The sequence below is a fragment of the Hylobates moloch genome, unplaced genomic scaffold (assembly GCF_009828535.3).
Source record: "Hylobates moloch isolate HMO894 unplaced genomic scaffold, HMol_V3 SCAFFOLD_6, whole genome shotgun sequence".
Taxonomy (NCBI): Eukaryota; Metazoa; Chordata; class Mammalia; order Primates; family Hylobatidae; genus Hylobates; species Hylobates moloch.
Window position 1 is genome coordinate 118,304,205 of NW_026652281.1, and position 13,409 is coordinate 118,317,613.

Sequence of the window (13,409 nt, forward strand, 5' to 3'; positions counted from 1 at the left end):
ATTTCAGTTGAATTTGAACCTGGTTACTGCCTGGTCATGTTGAGCTGTTCATACCAGTGGACAAACAAGCCAAAAAAGAGCTAATGTGATTATGGTGGTAAGTGACTTTGATTACCATGAGAAGCTTGAGTTGCTCCAACATAATTCGTTCAGTAAATCATATGTCTGGAATTCAGGAGATTCACTAGGGTATCTCTTGGTGTCTCCACTGCCAGTGTCAATGGTAAATGAGCAACTGCAGCAACCATGACACAGACAAGGCATTAAGCTCTTAAACTCCTCAGAGGTAAATGTCTCATCTCCAGGCAGGTCCAGAAGGAACCGTAGCTTGTTTCACTAACTCTTAAGTCTCTTCAGAAATCATACTTGGTTATACCTTAAAGGAAAATCTTTTGTGGACTGGACTTACTCCTCTGCTGTCAGATAAGAAGTGAGGGCATACTCTCTCTCTCTCTTTCTCTCTCTCTCTCTTTCTCTCTCTCTCTTTTTCTCTCTCTCTCTGTCTCTCTGTCTTTCACACACATACGTATGCACACACACGTGCACACACACAAATGGAGGCCCCATATTGAATAATAGCATGGAAGCTGGATATAACGGAGAATCTGAGCAGGCCCATAGTGGTACAGTAGATGGGCTATATCAGATACTTCTTATGCTCCATTTCAGATGGCCTCAGCCTTGCCTATCTTGTGTTCCAGACATGGCTACTGGAAGCCAGCTCCGTGTGGGCACAGACTTCATATAGGTGCAATCTTAACAGTACTTTTTCCCTCATAACTATGTCACATGTCATTTGGCTGTCACCCAAAGGCTTTCCTGTCGAAACCAATTTAACAGGATGCCATGGAACCTTGCTCAGCACCCACATAGACACAATTCAGAAGTGTGAGGTAGTTCACGTCTGTGTGCTGAAACTTTGACCAGAGGGAGGTGAGGATAAAAAAAAATTTTTCCCCATCACCACTCCTCCAACTAGCTCCCCTCAGATACAATATATATGACTTCTTGGAGAACTGGATTTAAGAAATCAGTTGCAATTAATAACAGCCAATTCAATAATGCACCCTCAAATTGGCTCTTCCTCCTTTCTGGCTTCACTTTCCTGGCCCCTCATTTGTTTCCTAGGATTGCACTTCCTAATATATTAGTGGTATAAAAGCCCTTTGACATATTTTTTCTTTTTCGAGACAGGGTCTCACTCTGTTGCCCAGGCTGGTGTGCAGTAGCACAATCATGACACACTGTAGCCTCAATCTCCCCAGGCTGAAACAATCCTCCTATCTCAGCCTCCCAAGTAGCTAGGACTATAGGCTAATTGTTTTTCTATTTTGTAGAGACGGAGTTTTGCCATCTTGCTCAGGCTGGTCTTGAACTCCTGGGCTCAAGCAGTCCATCCGCCTCAGCCTCCCAAAGTGCTAGGATTATAGGTGAGAGCCACTGCACCTGGTCTAGCCCCTTGTCTTCTACTCTGCTAAAATAGCTACATTTTCTGTTACAAAAGGAGACATAGAACATATATTCATATTTGCATATTTGTGCATAAAAACGCTATCATGATAGCCGGGCATAGTGGCTCACACCTGCAACCCCAGCACTTTGGATGACAGAGGCGGGGAATCTCTTGAGGCCAGGAGTTCGAGACCAGCCTGGCCAACATAACAAGACCCCATCTCTACTAAAAATACAAAAAATTATCTGAGCATGGTGGTATGGGCCTGTAATCCCAGCTACTTAGGAGGCTGAGGCAGGAGAATCGCTTGAACCCAGGAGGCAGAGGTTGCAGTGAGCCAAGTTCACACCACTGTGCTCTGGCCTGGGCAACAGAGCAAGACTCTGTCTCAAAAACAAACAAACAACAACAACAACAAACACTACCATGATAAAAACGAAAAAATGATTTATCTATAGGAAATGAAGTATAAAGGGGTAATGTGGGTGGGGTGGGAATAGGACTTCTCAGAGTAAGTTTGATATAGTTGTTTGAATCGTGTAACTTATTATCTAATCAAAACGAAAACATTACGCCAAGCGAAATAAGCCAAACACAAAAGACATTGTATGATTCTATTTGTATGAAATGTCTAAAAGAGGCAAATTCAAAGAGACAGAAAGCAGATTAGAGATTACCAGGGATGGGATGAATGGGAAATGGGGAATTATTGCTTAATGGGTACCAAATTTCTGTTGGGGTGGTGAAAATGTTTGGGAATAGGTAGTGGTGATGGTTGCACAACACAGTGAATGTAATTAATGTCACTCAATTGTACACTTAAAAGTGATTAAAATGACAAATTTTATGTTTTATATATCTATTTTACCACAAAAACAAAAGAAGTTAGGGAAAAGTGAACTCTTTTTTTTGAGACAGGGTCTTACTCTGTCGCCTAGCCTGGAGTCCAGTGGCGTGATCTTAGCTCACTACAGCCTCGACCTCCTGAGCCCAAACGATCTTCCCACCTCAGCCTCCCAAGTAGCTGGAGCCACAGGCATGCACCACCGCACTCAGCTAAATTTTAAATTTTTTTTAGAGATGAGGTCTCCCTATGTTGCCCAGGCTGGGTAAACTCATTTTTTAAAAAAGAACCATAAACAGCTGAGCAACACCCGGAAAAATATTCATCCTCAATAGTAATTAAAAAATGCAAAACTAGAAAAAATTAATTTAAAAGAATGAAAGTGAAATAAAGACAATTTAAGACAAAAATGAAGAGTTTTTATCACTAGTAGACCCACATTAAAGGAAATTCTAAAGAATTTATTTTGGGTATAAGGCAAAGGATCATACATGGAAACCCGGAGATAATATAAAAGCCAACATGTACACAGTTTACCAGATACCAGGCACCGCATTAACTAGTCTGCATATATTAACTCATTTAATTCTCACACAGCTCTACGAGGTAATAATCCTCATTTTACTGTTGAAGAAATCAATACACAGAGTTAGAAAACTTGACTAAGGTCACACACCTAGTACAGGACAGAGCCAGAGATATGACACCAAGTATTGAGGATTTTAAATCTGACACTGGCTAGGTAAGTAAATAAATAAAGCAAGCCATGTATGGACTAATGAAGAGAGTCTATCATAATGCAATTCTGTGAACCTGAGGTCCAACAGGATTTGTTTTTTAAAAATTCTATATGTGGGCTGGGCGTGGTGGCTCACACCTGTAATCCCAGCACTTTGGGAGGCCAAGGCAGGCAGATCACCTGAGATCGGGAGTTCGAGCCCAGCCTGACCAACATGGTGAAACCCCATCTCTACTAAAAATACAAAAATTAGCCGGGCATAGTGGCGGGCGCCTGTAATCCCAGCTACTTGGGAGGCTGAGGCAGGAGAATTGCTTGAACCCAAGAGGCGGAGGTTGCAGCAAGCTGAGATCGTGCCATTGCGCTCCAGCCTGGGTGACAGAGTGAGACTCCATCTCAAAAAATAAAAATAAAAAATAAAAATAAATAACAATAAAATCCTATATGTGATAGAATATAAAGCACAGAAAATCACCAATGATGTATTCTTGCCAAACATGTTTAACTTCTCCCAGGCCTTTAGATCTTTTCTCCAGCATGGAAAACGCAGAACCTAGGAGCCTTCCTGCCCAGCTTTACTGCAGGCACAGAACAGAATCAACCTGGAGAGTCACCAGTGCTTGGACATAGAGCTAGGGTCTTATCGACTTGGATCAGCTTTGACTCCAGATGGCAAAGAGAAGAGGGGAGGCAAACAAAGAAACAGAAGCAGAGAGTAGAAAAATAAATCCCAGCCGGGCACAGTGGCTCACGCCTGTAATCCCAGCACTTTGGGAGGCCAAGGCAGGCTGATCACGAGGTCAAGATATCGAGACCATCCTGGCCAACATGGTGAAACCCTGTCTCTACTAAAAATACAAAAATTAGCTTGGTGTGGTGGTGCGTGGCTGTAGTCCTAGCTACTTGGGAGGCTGAGGCAGGAGAATCACTTGAACCTGGGAGACAGAGGTTGCAGTGAGCCAAGATCGTGCCAATGCACTCCAGCTTGGCAATAAAGCGAGACTCCGTCTGAAAAAATAATAATAATAATAAATCCCATAATGCATTCACCAGAAGACAGTCATGGTGCCACAGCAGGCTGCAGACACAAGGGAAGACTAACCACCTGAGCTGCCTCTGCCTGTCTAAATGAGCATCTGAGTCCAGTACCAAGGAGTTGGAGAAGGCTTTTTTGTGGGCAACATCGTGGAGAACCTAGATGAGAAACCCTGAGTACTGGCTAGAGGTGAGTCCACTATTTTTCCAAAGTAAGAAAAGCACACTTCTTCCAAATGCACAAAAGATCTGTTTGTAAATCAATGATTAAAGAAGATATGTAGAGAGATGTCCTAGTTCATGTCTGCTGAGAGACCAGGTTGTTGAGGAGGACCCCGTGAAACTTCTTCAGGCTGCAGTAGAAATACTCGCTATATACATAATTATCTGGCTTCCCAGTGGAAGAAATAATAATGCCCTTTCTGGGGACATTATTTTCACATGCAGAATGTGCAGGATTGTTAAGAGACATCAATTATCTACAAAGCTACTTACCCACTTGTGATTTTTTTTCTTCTCAACATGCAGACTAAAGCCAGCCTAAACTGATTTTTAAAAATCTACTAAGCCTCATGTAAGGAATAGAGCATCACTACTGGTGATGCTACCAACCTTGAAGAGGTTGGGGAAACAGGAAGATAGCAGTCCACCTTTTAAACAGCATTAACAAGAAGTCTGTATGTAAGTGCTGGCATTAGGAGGAAGCCAAGAACAGTGTAGACAGTGGAGCTCAGAAGGCAGGCCACAGACCCTGATGATAGTTTCGTTGTAGTCTCAGCAATGCACCAAGATGTAACAGTCTCTCCTTGTCTGAGATAACACCCAGAGTTCTTTGTCCTACCTGCAAGAAGACACAAAGGTGAGGTTGGAGCGAAAGTTTAATAAGCGAAACAAGAAAGTTCTCTGTCAGCAGAGAGGGGGGCCTAAACGGGGTGCCCCATGTGAGGCTGGGGTCCAGGTTTTCAGGGGCTGGGAAGAGGAAAGAATATGCTTAGTCCCAGGGCTGTCTTGGAGAACATGTGACTCAGCTTGACCCGACACCAACCAGAAAGGTTTGCCCGGGGCCTTGGGTTGGGAACAATCGGGCTGAAGTGATGATTCATAGAGCCAGACTTACAGTCCAAAAAAGAAAGGAAAGTGCCCACCGGAACCCACTAGAGCCCACTGTGCCCCTGCCCACAAAAGGAAAAGAAACTTTTTCCTGGGAGCCTACTGACTATACAAAGGACAAAGGCATTTCTATGCCAGGCCTTGTTCCCTTATCTGAGTGGGCTGGAGGTCTGTGCAAGTTTTTATCCAAATGGGCCGGAGGTTTGTCTATCTGTGCAGCTGTGGGCATGTCTCCAGGCACAACACCCTGTGCTAGTTCCTTATCGGTGCCTGCAGCTTGAATTTTTTCCCAGGCTCCTTTTTATGTTATGTGGGGATGAGACACTGACCCATGGGCTGGGGGCTCTCCAGGGACCCTTCCCTTGCTGTCTACCTAAGGCAAGCTAACTAACTCCTTTCAGTTTCAACACTGAAATAATTTGCTTTCTAAAATGGATCTCAGGGAAGACTTCTGGCCTATTTCACATGAATAAATGAATCTCAGAGAAGATGTCTGGCCTATTTCACATGAATCTAGAGAGATCAGAGACAGTAGAGAATTATAGACTTTGAAAACAGGGATTTTAAAGTTGAGGAGTTGCTCAAGTTGGAACTGCAGGCCCTGGACAGAGGGATACTTTCTGGTCTTGAGCAAAAATCTCCAGTAGTTTCAGTCACACAAAAACTTCCTGGAAATAATTATCACCCTCCTTAGAGGTCTGGGCCAGAAGAAAGAGAATCTACATTTCTTCTGAGTTCAGCAACAAGATCATGAAGAAAATGAGCAGGTTTGATACTCCATTGCCAGATATGATCCTTCTGAGATATCACATATACTTAACTACTACAGCTTAGCATCCAGTGAATGCTAGGACACAGAAAGAATTTCTAACTACAATATCTTTCAGCAATGCAAGATGCAGACCCTTTGGCCTTGACAATAGACCAAAAGGTATAATAAATTACAGAAAATATTTTTCAAAATTAAGGGGCAAATTATGTTATGTGGAAGTGAAGAAAATTTTAAAATAAGGCTAGGCATCAGAAAAATGATTTGATCAATTTAAATCTTAGAAACAAATACCATGGCACTAATTTAAAGACTACAAAAAGCCACAATACAAAAACACAATTAAGAGAAGGGGACAATCCCAGCACTTTAGGAGGCCGAGGTGGGTGAATCACTTGAGGTCAGGAGATCGAGACCAGCCTGGCCAACATGGTGAAACCCCAGTCTCTACTAAAAATACAAAAATTAGCCGGGTGTGGTGGCACAGGCCTGTAATCCCAGCTACTAGGGAGGCTGAGGCAGGAGAATTGCTTGAGCCCGGGAGGTGGAGGTTGCAGTGAGCCGAGATCGTGCCACTGCACTCTGGGCGACAGAGCAAGACTCCATCTAAAAAAAAAACAAATAAAAACAAAGAGAAGGGGACTGTTGTTAAATTCAGAGATTCCATCACTGATTACACACACACAATATAAATTTGGATTCCACTTTTTTCTTCTAAATTTTATTCTAAAATATCACTCTTCTAACTATAGAACAAACATCTAGACTGTCAGATCCTTGAAGTCAGAAACCAGATACCATTAGTGTCTGAATAGCCACAGTTCAATACAATACATTGTAAATGGTGTGAGTTAAATAAGTATTATGTAGATAAATAATTTGGTGATAGAACCCTCAAATGTCTTTAAACACAGTATTTCAAATTACTACATTTTTGCTTAGAGATCTGAAATGATACAAGTTGTACCCAGATATTGAACACTGAATTAAGCAAATAGGACAGGAAAAAAATTCTCCTGACTTAGATTTCTATTCCTCACTCCCACTATCCTTACTTGCCTCATACTATTTTTGTTGAAGGTATTGAGTTAAATCTTTAATGGATGACATGTAAGAAGGTATGCTGACAACAAAGCTAACTTAGACTAGCTCATGGGTGCCAGGCAGCGGGATGGTGGACTCTGAAATGATCCACTTCCTGTTAAATGCCAGTCCCATTTTCTATTTAACACAGGCCTGCTCCGATGAAGCACCACTCCATAGCTACTGACCATTTAAGTATGGAATATATAACTTAAATCTATAAATAACTTTAAAGTATAAACATGATTTTCTTTTAAAGTAAAAGTAAATAAATGGAAGATCAGCCATAGCTCTGGGGCACACCAGGCCTGACACTGAGCCTCCCCTCCCCTAAATGTCTGCAGCAACCCTTACTGGTCAGTATCTCATTTCCCTGACCATCTTGCTTCTGACACTAAGGCTAGAGTTACCACAGAGACTTCATAGATAGCAAAAAGCTTAAGGAAACAAAGTTTCCCACGGGAATTACATTCTGTCAAATGATAAACCCACATGGTATAGACTATTATTAAGACTGGTAGCCTGCTTCTTTTCAGCTTTAAAGGCTGCTTAAGAAAACTTGTTACTGAAAGAGACCCTGCTAGTGGTCTTGGAGCAACACAGAATAATGGGGCTTACTTTAGTGGTGACAAGAATGACACGGCCAAAGAACAGTTGCTTATCTCCAAGTCTGTGGGGATCAGATAAATGAACTATGTTTTGGGGCTGGGGGTTGTTCTTTGTTTCGGAGGGGTTTTGACAGTGTACATATACATACATATGGTATATAGTTCAATAAAATTACTTCTCTTCTGTTTCATTGCTTAGTCACACCCCATACATAGTTATCATTAAAATTTACTGATGGCCAGTACCAAATTTAGAAGACTCTAGCACTGTAAAGGCATAGGAAGGTATTATGGACCCAAGGTAAACTTCAAGAAAGGGTTGTCCCTAACATGACTCATTGTGGAGCAAAAGCACTAAGTTCTGTCTAGTTCTATCTGAGAGTAGATGACTTTTACCCACAAGTATTGTTAGCAAACAGGGAACAAAAGCTTCTCTTACCTTTGTCACTTTCTGTTCCCCAGGAAGGTTTCTGGCTGATGGAGGCAGAGAGGACAGTGAGTGACCCAAAATGAATCAACAACCTCTAAATGGGCCAATGAACACCCTTGAGTCCTACCCAGGCCAGGACCCAGAGACTGGAAGCTAAGAACTGTTATCAGCCACATGAATCTTCATCAAAGCATAGGTGTGCAGCTCCTTCCTCGAACTAAAGCCCAGCTCCTTTGAGGGGGAGAAGGGAAGCTGGTGCAGGAAGGCTGTGTGGATTCCCCAAGGCCTGATGATACTCTAGACCATCCCTAACCATATAGGCAGAGTGCAGAATATAATCCCACTTTGAAAATGGATAACACTATATTAAGGGTATTGTTTCTTGGGAAAATCCACAATGCTTACTCTGAAACTTTTAACTCAAGAATGTCAAAGCCACACTGGTATGCAGGTACCTTCTCCTCTTAAAAATATAGATGAGGCCAGGCATGGCGGCTCACGCCTGTAATCCCAGAACTTTGGGAGGCCTAGGCGGGTGGATCACCTGAGGTCAGGAGTTCATGACAAGCCTGGCCAACATGGCAAAACCCCATCTCTACTAAAAACACAAAAGTTAGCCGGGCGTGGTGGCGTGCACCTGTAGTCCCAGCTACTTGGGAGGCTGAGGTAGAAGAATCACTTGAACCCGGGAGGTGGTGGTTGCAGTGAGCCGAGATCGTGCCACTGCACTCCAGCCTGGGCAACAAGAGTGAGACTGCATCTCAAAAAAAAAAAAAAAAAAAAGTATATATATATATATGAGAGAGAGAGAGGAGTATTTTGGTATCAAGCACCACATGAAGACATTTCAAAACTTGAACCACCTAATGTAGTGCACATGTTAAGCAGACTTTAAAAGAGATCCTAGCTGGGCGCGGTGTCTCATGCCTATAATCCCAGCACTTTGGGAGGCCGAGGTGGGTGGATCACCTGAGGTAAGGAGTTCGAGACCAGCCTGGCCAACATGGTGAAACCCCATCCCTACTAAAAATACAAAAATTAGCTGGGCGTGGTGGTGGGCACCTGTAATCCCAGCTACTCAGGAGGCTGAGGCAGGAGAATCGCTTGAACCAGGGAGGCAGAGGTTGCAGTGAGCTGAGATCATGCCACAGCACTCCAGCCTGGGCGACAGAGTGAGACTCCGTCTCCAAAAAAAAAAAAAGAGAGAGAGAGAGAGTGATCCTAAGTAATCATTCATACCTTCATACCTATCTTCACAAAATATGGTCAATTGTGGGTTTGGGGGGCTGATATTTGAGATTATATATAGAACTAAATTGTTTCACTCACAACATAGAATCATCCAAACTGCATGTACACACAAACGGCTTTATGCAAAGGCCCTGACAGAATATTTAGTTTTTCAGATTAGGTACATAGGGCCAACCAGCCCACCCTGTACATTCCAGCAAGTGCAAGAGCAGCAACTTTCCTATTTCAATACAATTATGGGCAGAAATTATATGATGTAAAATAGAGGCCCTTCCATAAAGTTAAGATTTAGGGTAGAAGAAGGGAAGATAAAACCAAAATTCCCATGAAGTCAAAATTCGGCAGTGGTCTTGTACTCTGCTGAACCCTGTGATGAACTGTAGTCCTCAAACTCATGGACTCAGATCCAGGTTCACCAAGACACTTCAGTATGCTTCCAACTGGCTCATCATCATCTTCCTGCTGTATTCATAGGCCACAAACAGTGCCCCATTGGCAGGGATTGCTCGAATCATAGTAGCTTTCAGTCCAGAATATAAGGCGGCTATTCCTTCATTTCTCACAACACTTAAGAGGGTACCAATAAATCCTGCCTGTTTCCCATACATGGAAAGAACTTGAATTCTGGATTTAATACAATCCACTGGGAACACGACAAGCCAGAGGCAAATTCCAGCAACTCCACCACTTAACATCAAATGGACAGGGCCTAGTTCATCTTTTGATCTCCCTGAGGCAAAAAACGATCGGCTCAGTTCATAGCCACCAAAGAAAAAGAAATAACCCGGTACTTCTTGAAGTAGAGTACTTGAGAGTCCATGGTAGAAGCCCAAGGGGCCATCCTTTTTAAGGATACCCTTCACGACAGACCAAATTGTATTATGGCTTTTTGCTATCTTCCCTGACATCTCCATTTCATACATGGTCTGTAGCCGGCACTTCACAAGCTCAGTGGGGCAGAGAGCCAGTGCAGCAAATGCAGAGGCGAAGGAACCCGCGGCTGCAGTCTGGAGATCATTCAGCTTTGCCTGCTTGTCCATGCCAGCCACTTTCCTGACAAACTGCTGGCAGAACCCGTAGCACATGAAGAGGACCGAGTTTTCGGCGACGTAGGCCATAAGTGCCGGGCCGGTGCCCTTGTAGAAGCCCCGGAGACCCACTTGGGCATATGTCTTCAGGAAGCAGTCGGTGAGGCCCTTGTACAGGTCAGGGAACGTCTGCATCTTCACTTTTATTGTGTCGAAGGGCTGCCCAGTCAGTACACACGCTGTCCCCGCTGCGGCCCCCGCTGTGAGGTCGACGGCGGCTTGGATGCCAGGACTGGACTTCATGTTCGCTCACTTGTCTGAGGGTCCCAGTGGAAGGCGACTAAGTCCCCAGAGCGTGGGACCGGCTTTTCACGTCCAGCCGCAGCGAGCGCGGGGATTGGGGTTGGGGGTTGTGGGGTGGCTCTGCCGCCTGTTCTGGGATCTTACCCCCAGTGCGGGGGGAAGCCGCTCAACCCCACGCTCCGCCGCGGGCCGCCCCCTCCCCGCGCACTGAAATAACCCCCAGCTGCCAGCCCCGCGCGCGGCTCACTAGCGTTCCTGCGGCTCCTGGCCCACTGGCCGGGCCCCCAGCCGCTTCCAGCCTGGAGCCGCCATCCCTGCACCCGCAGGCGGGGGACGCGGACCGAATAAATGCTTTTAGTGTACTGCGACTGGGCGCGGTGGCTCACTCCTGTATCCCAGCACTTTGGGAGGCCAAGGCGGGAGGATTGCTTGAGCCCAGGAGATCGAGACCAGCCTGAGCAATATGGCAAGACTCCATATCTACAAAAACAAAAAAATACCCGGGCGCGATGGCACGCGCCTGTGGTCCCAGCAATTCAGGATAATGAAGCGAGGATCGCTTGAACCCGGGAGGTCGATGCTGCAGTGAGCTATGATCGCGCCACTGCACCCCAGGGTGGGCGACAGAGCGAGGCTCTGTCTCAAAACCAAAACCAAGAAAACATGTAAAGCTTTTCGATAAATTCTTGCAATTATGGCCGGAAACTCTAGACGCCGCTGTTCAACTGGCGGCAAAAGAAATGCTGTCCTAATCAGCCAGCCCTGCTTCTTTTCTTTTCTTTTCTCTTCTTTTTTCTTTTTTGAGTTAGGGTCTCACTCTGCCGCCTAAGCTGGAGTTCAGTGGCGCGATCCTGGCTCACTGCAGCCCCAATCTCCTGGGCTCAGGCGATCCTCTCACCTCAGCCTCCTGGGTAGCTGAGACTAGAGCGACTATAGGCGCAAGCCACCACATCTAGCTAAATTTTGTATTGTACAGACGGGGTTTCGCCATGTTGCCCAGGCTAGTCTCGAACTCCTGAACTCAAGCAATCTACCCACTGGCCTCCCAAAGTGTTGGGGCTTACAAGCATGAACCACCACACCCGGCCTATCCCACGCTTCTTACCATGCAAAAAACAAAAATAAACAAACCGAAAAAAAGATGCCCTCACTTGAATAGAGCTTGAATTCAGAGGGTCAATCTACAAGAAAACTGCTTTAAAGTAGGTAAGACAGGCCAGGTGCGGTGGCTCATGCCTGTAATCCCAACACTTGAAGAGGTTGCAGAGGGAGGCTCATTTGAGCCTAGGAGTTCAAGGATAGCTTGGGCAGCAAAATGAGACACCTCTCACCCCTACAAAAAATAAAGTAGAGAACACAAACTGTCAGAGGCGCTGGAACCACAGCAACTCCATCTTGACTAGGGACTGAGTAAAATAAAGCCAAGACCTGCTGGACTGCATTCCCAGGAAGACAGGCATTCTAAGTCACAGGATGAGATAGGAGGCCGGCACAAGATATGGGTCACAAAGACCTTGCTGATAAAACAGGTTTCAGTAAAGAAGCCAGCCAAATCCCACCAGAATCAAGATGGCGTAATAAGTGACCTCTGGTCGTCCTTACTGCTTATTATACGCCAATTATAATGCATTAGCATGCTAAAAGACACTCCCACTAGGGCCGTGACCACTTACAGATGCCATGGCAACAACAGGAAGTGACCCTATATGGTCTAAAAAGGGGGAGGAATCCTCAGTTCCGGTAACTTTGGACCCCTTTCCCAGAAACCTCATGAATAATCCACCCCTTGTTTAGCTTACATTCAATAAAAAACTGTAAGTATCCTTAGTCAAGCCGTCCAGGCCACTGCTGGGCCTATGGACTAGCCATTCTTTTGCTTCTTTTTTTTTTTTTTTTTTTTTTTTGAGACGGAGTCTCGCTCTGTCGCCCAGGCTGGAGTGCAGTGGCGCAATCTCGGCTCACTGCAAGCTCCGCCTCCCGGGTTCACGCCATTCTCCTGCCTCAGCCTCTCCGAGTAGCTGGGACTACAGGCGCCCGCCACCACGCCCGGCTAATTTTTTGTATTTTTTAGTAGAGACGGGGTTTCACTGTGGTCTCGATCTCCTGACCTCGTGATCCGCCCACCTCGGCCTCCCAAAGTGCTGGGATTACAAGCGTGAGCCACCGCGCCCGGCCTCTTTTGCTACTTTACTTCTCTAATAAACTTGCTTTCACTTTACTCTATGAACTTGCCCCGAATTATTTCTTGCATGAGATCCAAGAACCATCCCTTGGGTCTGGATCGGGACCCCTGTCCGGTAACGAAACGATCTGAGGGTTGCTACATGAGACAGTGACTGCTTTTGATCAGAAAACCCTCAGCGAGCTGCCCATGCTCCTGACTTTCCTGGGGGGCAAGGAGGGGAGTAGGGCACTGTGGGAGTCCTTAGCCCTGGAGATGTGCTACTGCTTTCCTGCGGAGCTGGAGAAATGCTATCACATGGCAACATCCCCAAGGATCTGGGGTTGCAGCCCTGGGAACTGGTGGAACATGGAGTCCTTATCATTTCTGAAGACAGAACACGGCACTATAAAATCAACTTGGAAAACGGATAATATTTATATGCTGCATTGCTAAGAAACTTGATAGAAAAGAGCTGGGTGGCTCAGCACCATGCTTTCTAAGTTTTGAGATTCTCTTTGAGGACCCACACAGCCTCATGCAGAAGTAGAAATTTGTCGTTTATACACTGTTGATGGGAATGTAAAATAGTTCA

The 13,409-nt window shown here is 45.2% G+C and overlaps 1 protein-coding gene and 1 long non-coding RNA gene across 3 annotated transcripts in view; both read right to left on the minus strand.

Moving 5' to 3' along the window:
- Positions 1-13,409, minus strand: part of LOC131383654 (uncharacterized) — a 31,330-nt gene that overhangs the window by 12,049 nt on the left and 5,872 nt on the right. Inside the window, exon 1 of one of the 2 annotated variants that reach the window (XR_009213831.1) lies at positions 12,082-12,149. The exons of the other annotated variant lie outside the window; for it this stretch is intronic. This is a non-coding gene — a long non-coding RNA (uncharacterized LOC131383654). Of the gene's footprint in view, positions 1-12,081; positions 12,150-13,409 lie in introns of those variants that run through there. 2 annotated transcript variants of the gene reach the window in all.
- SLC25A2 (solute carrier family 25 member 2) lies at positions 9,426-10,839 on the minus strand. Its single transcript, XM_032158154.2, has one exon. It carries the CDS (start codon positions 10,651-10,653, stop codon positions 9,748-9,750), a length of 906 nt encoding a protein of 301 aa, XP_032014045.1. The 5' UTR covers positions 10,654-10,839; the 3' UTR covers positions 9,426-9,747.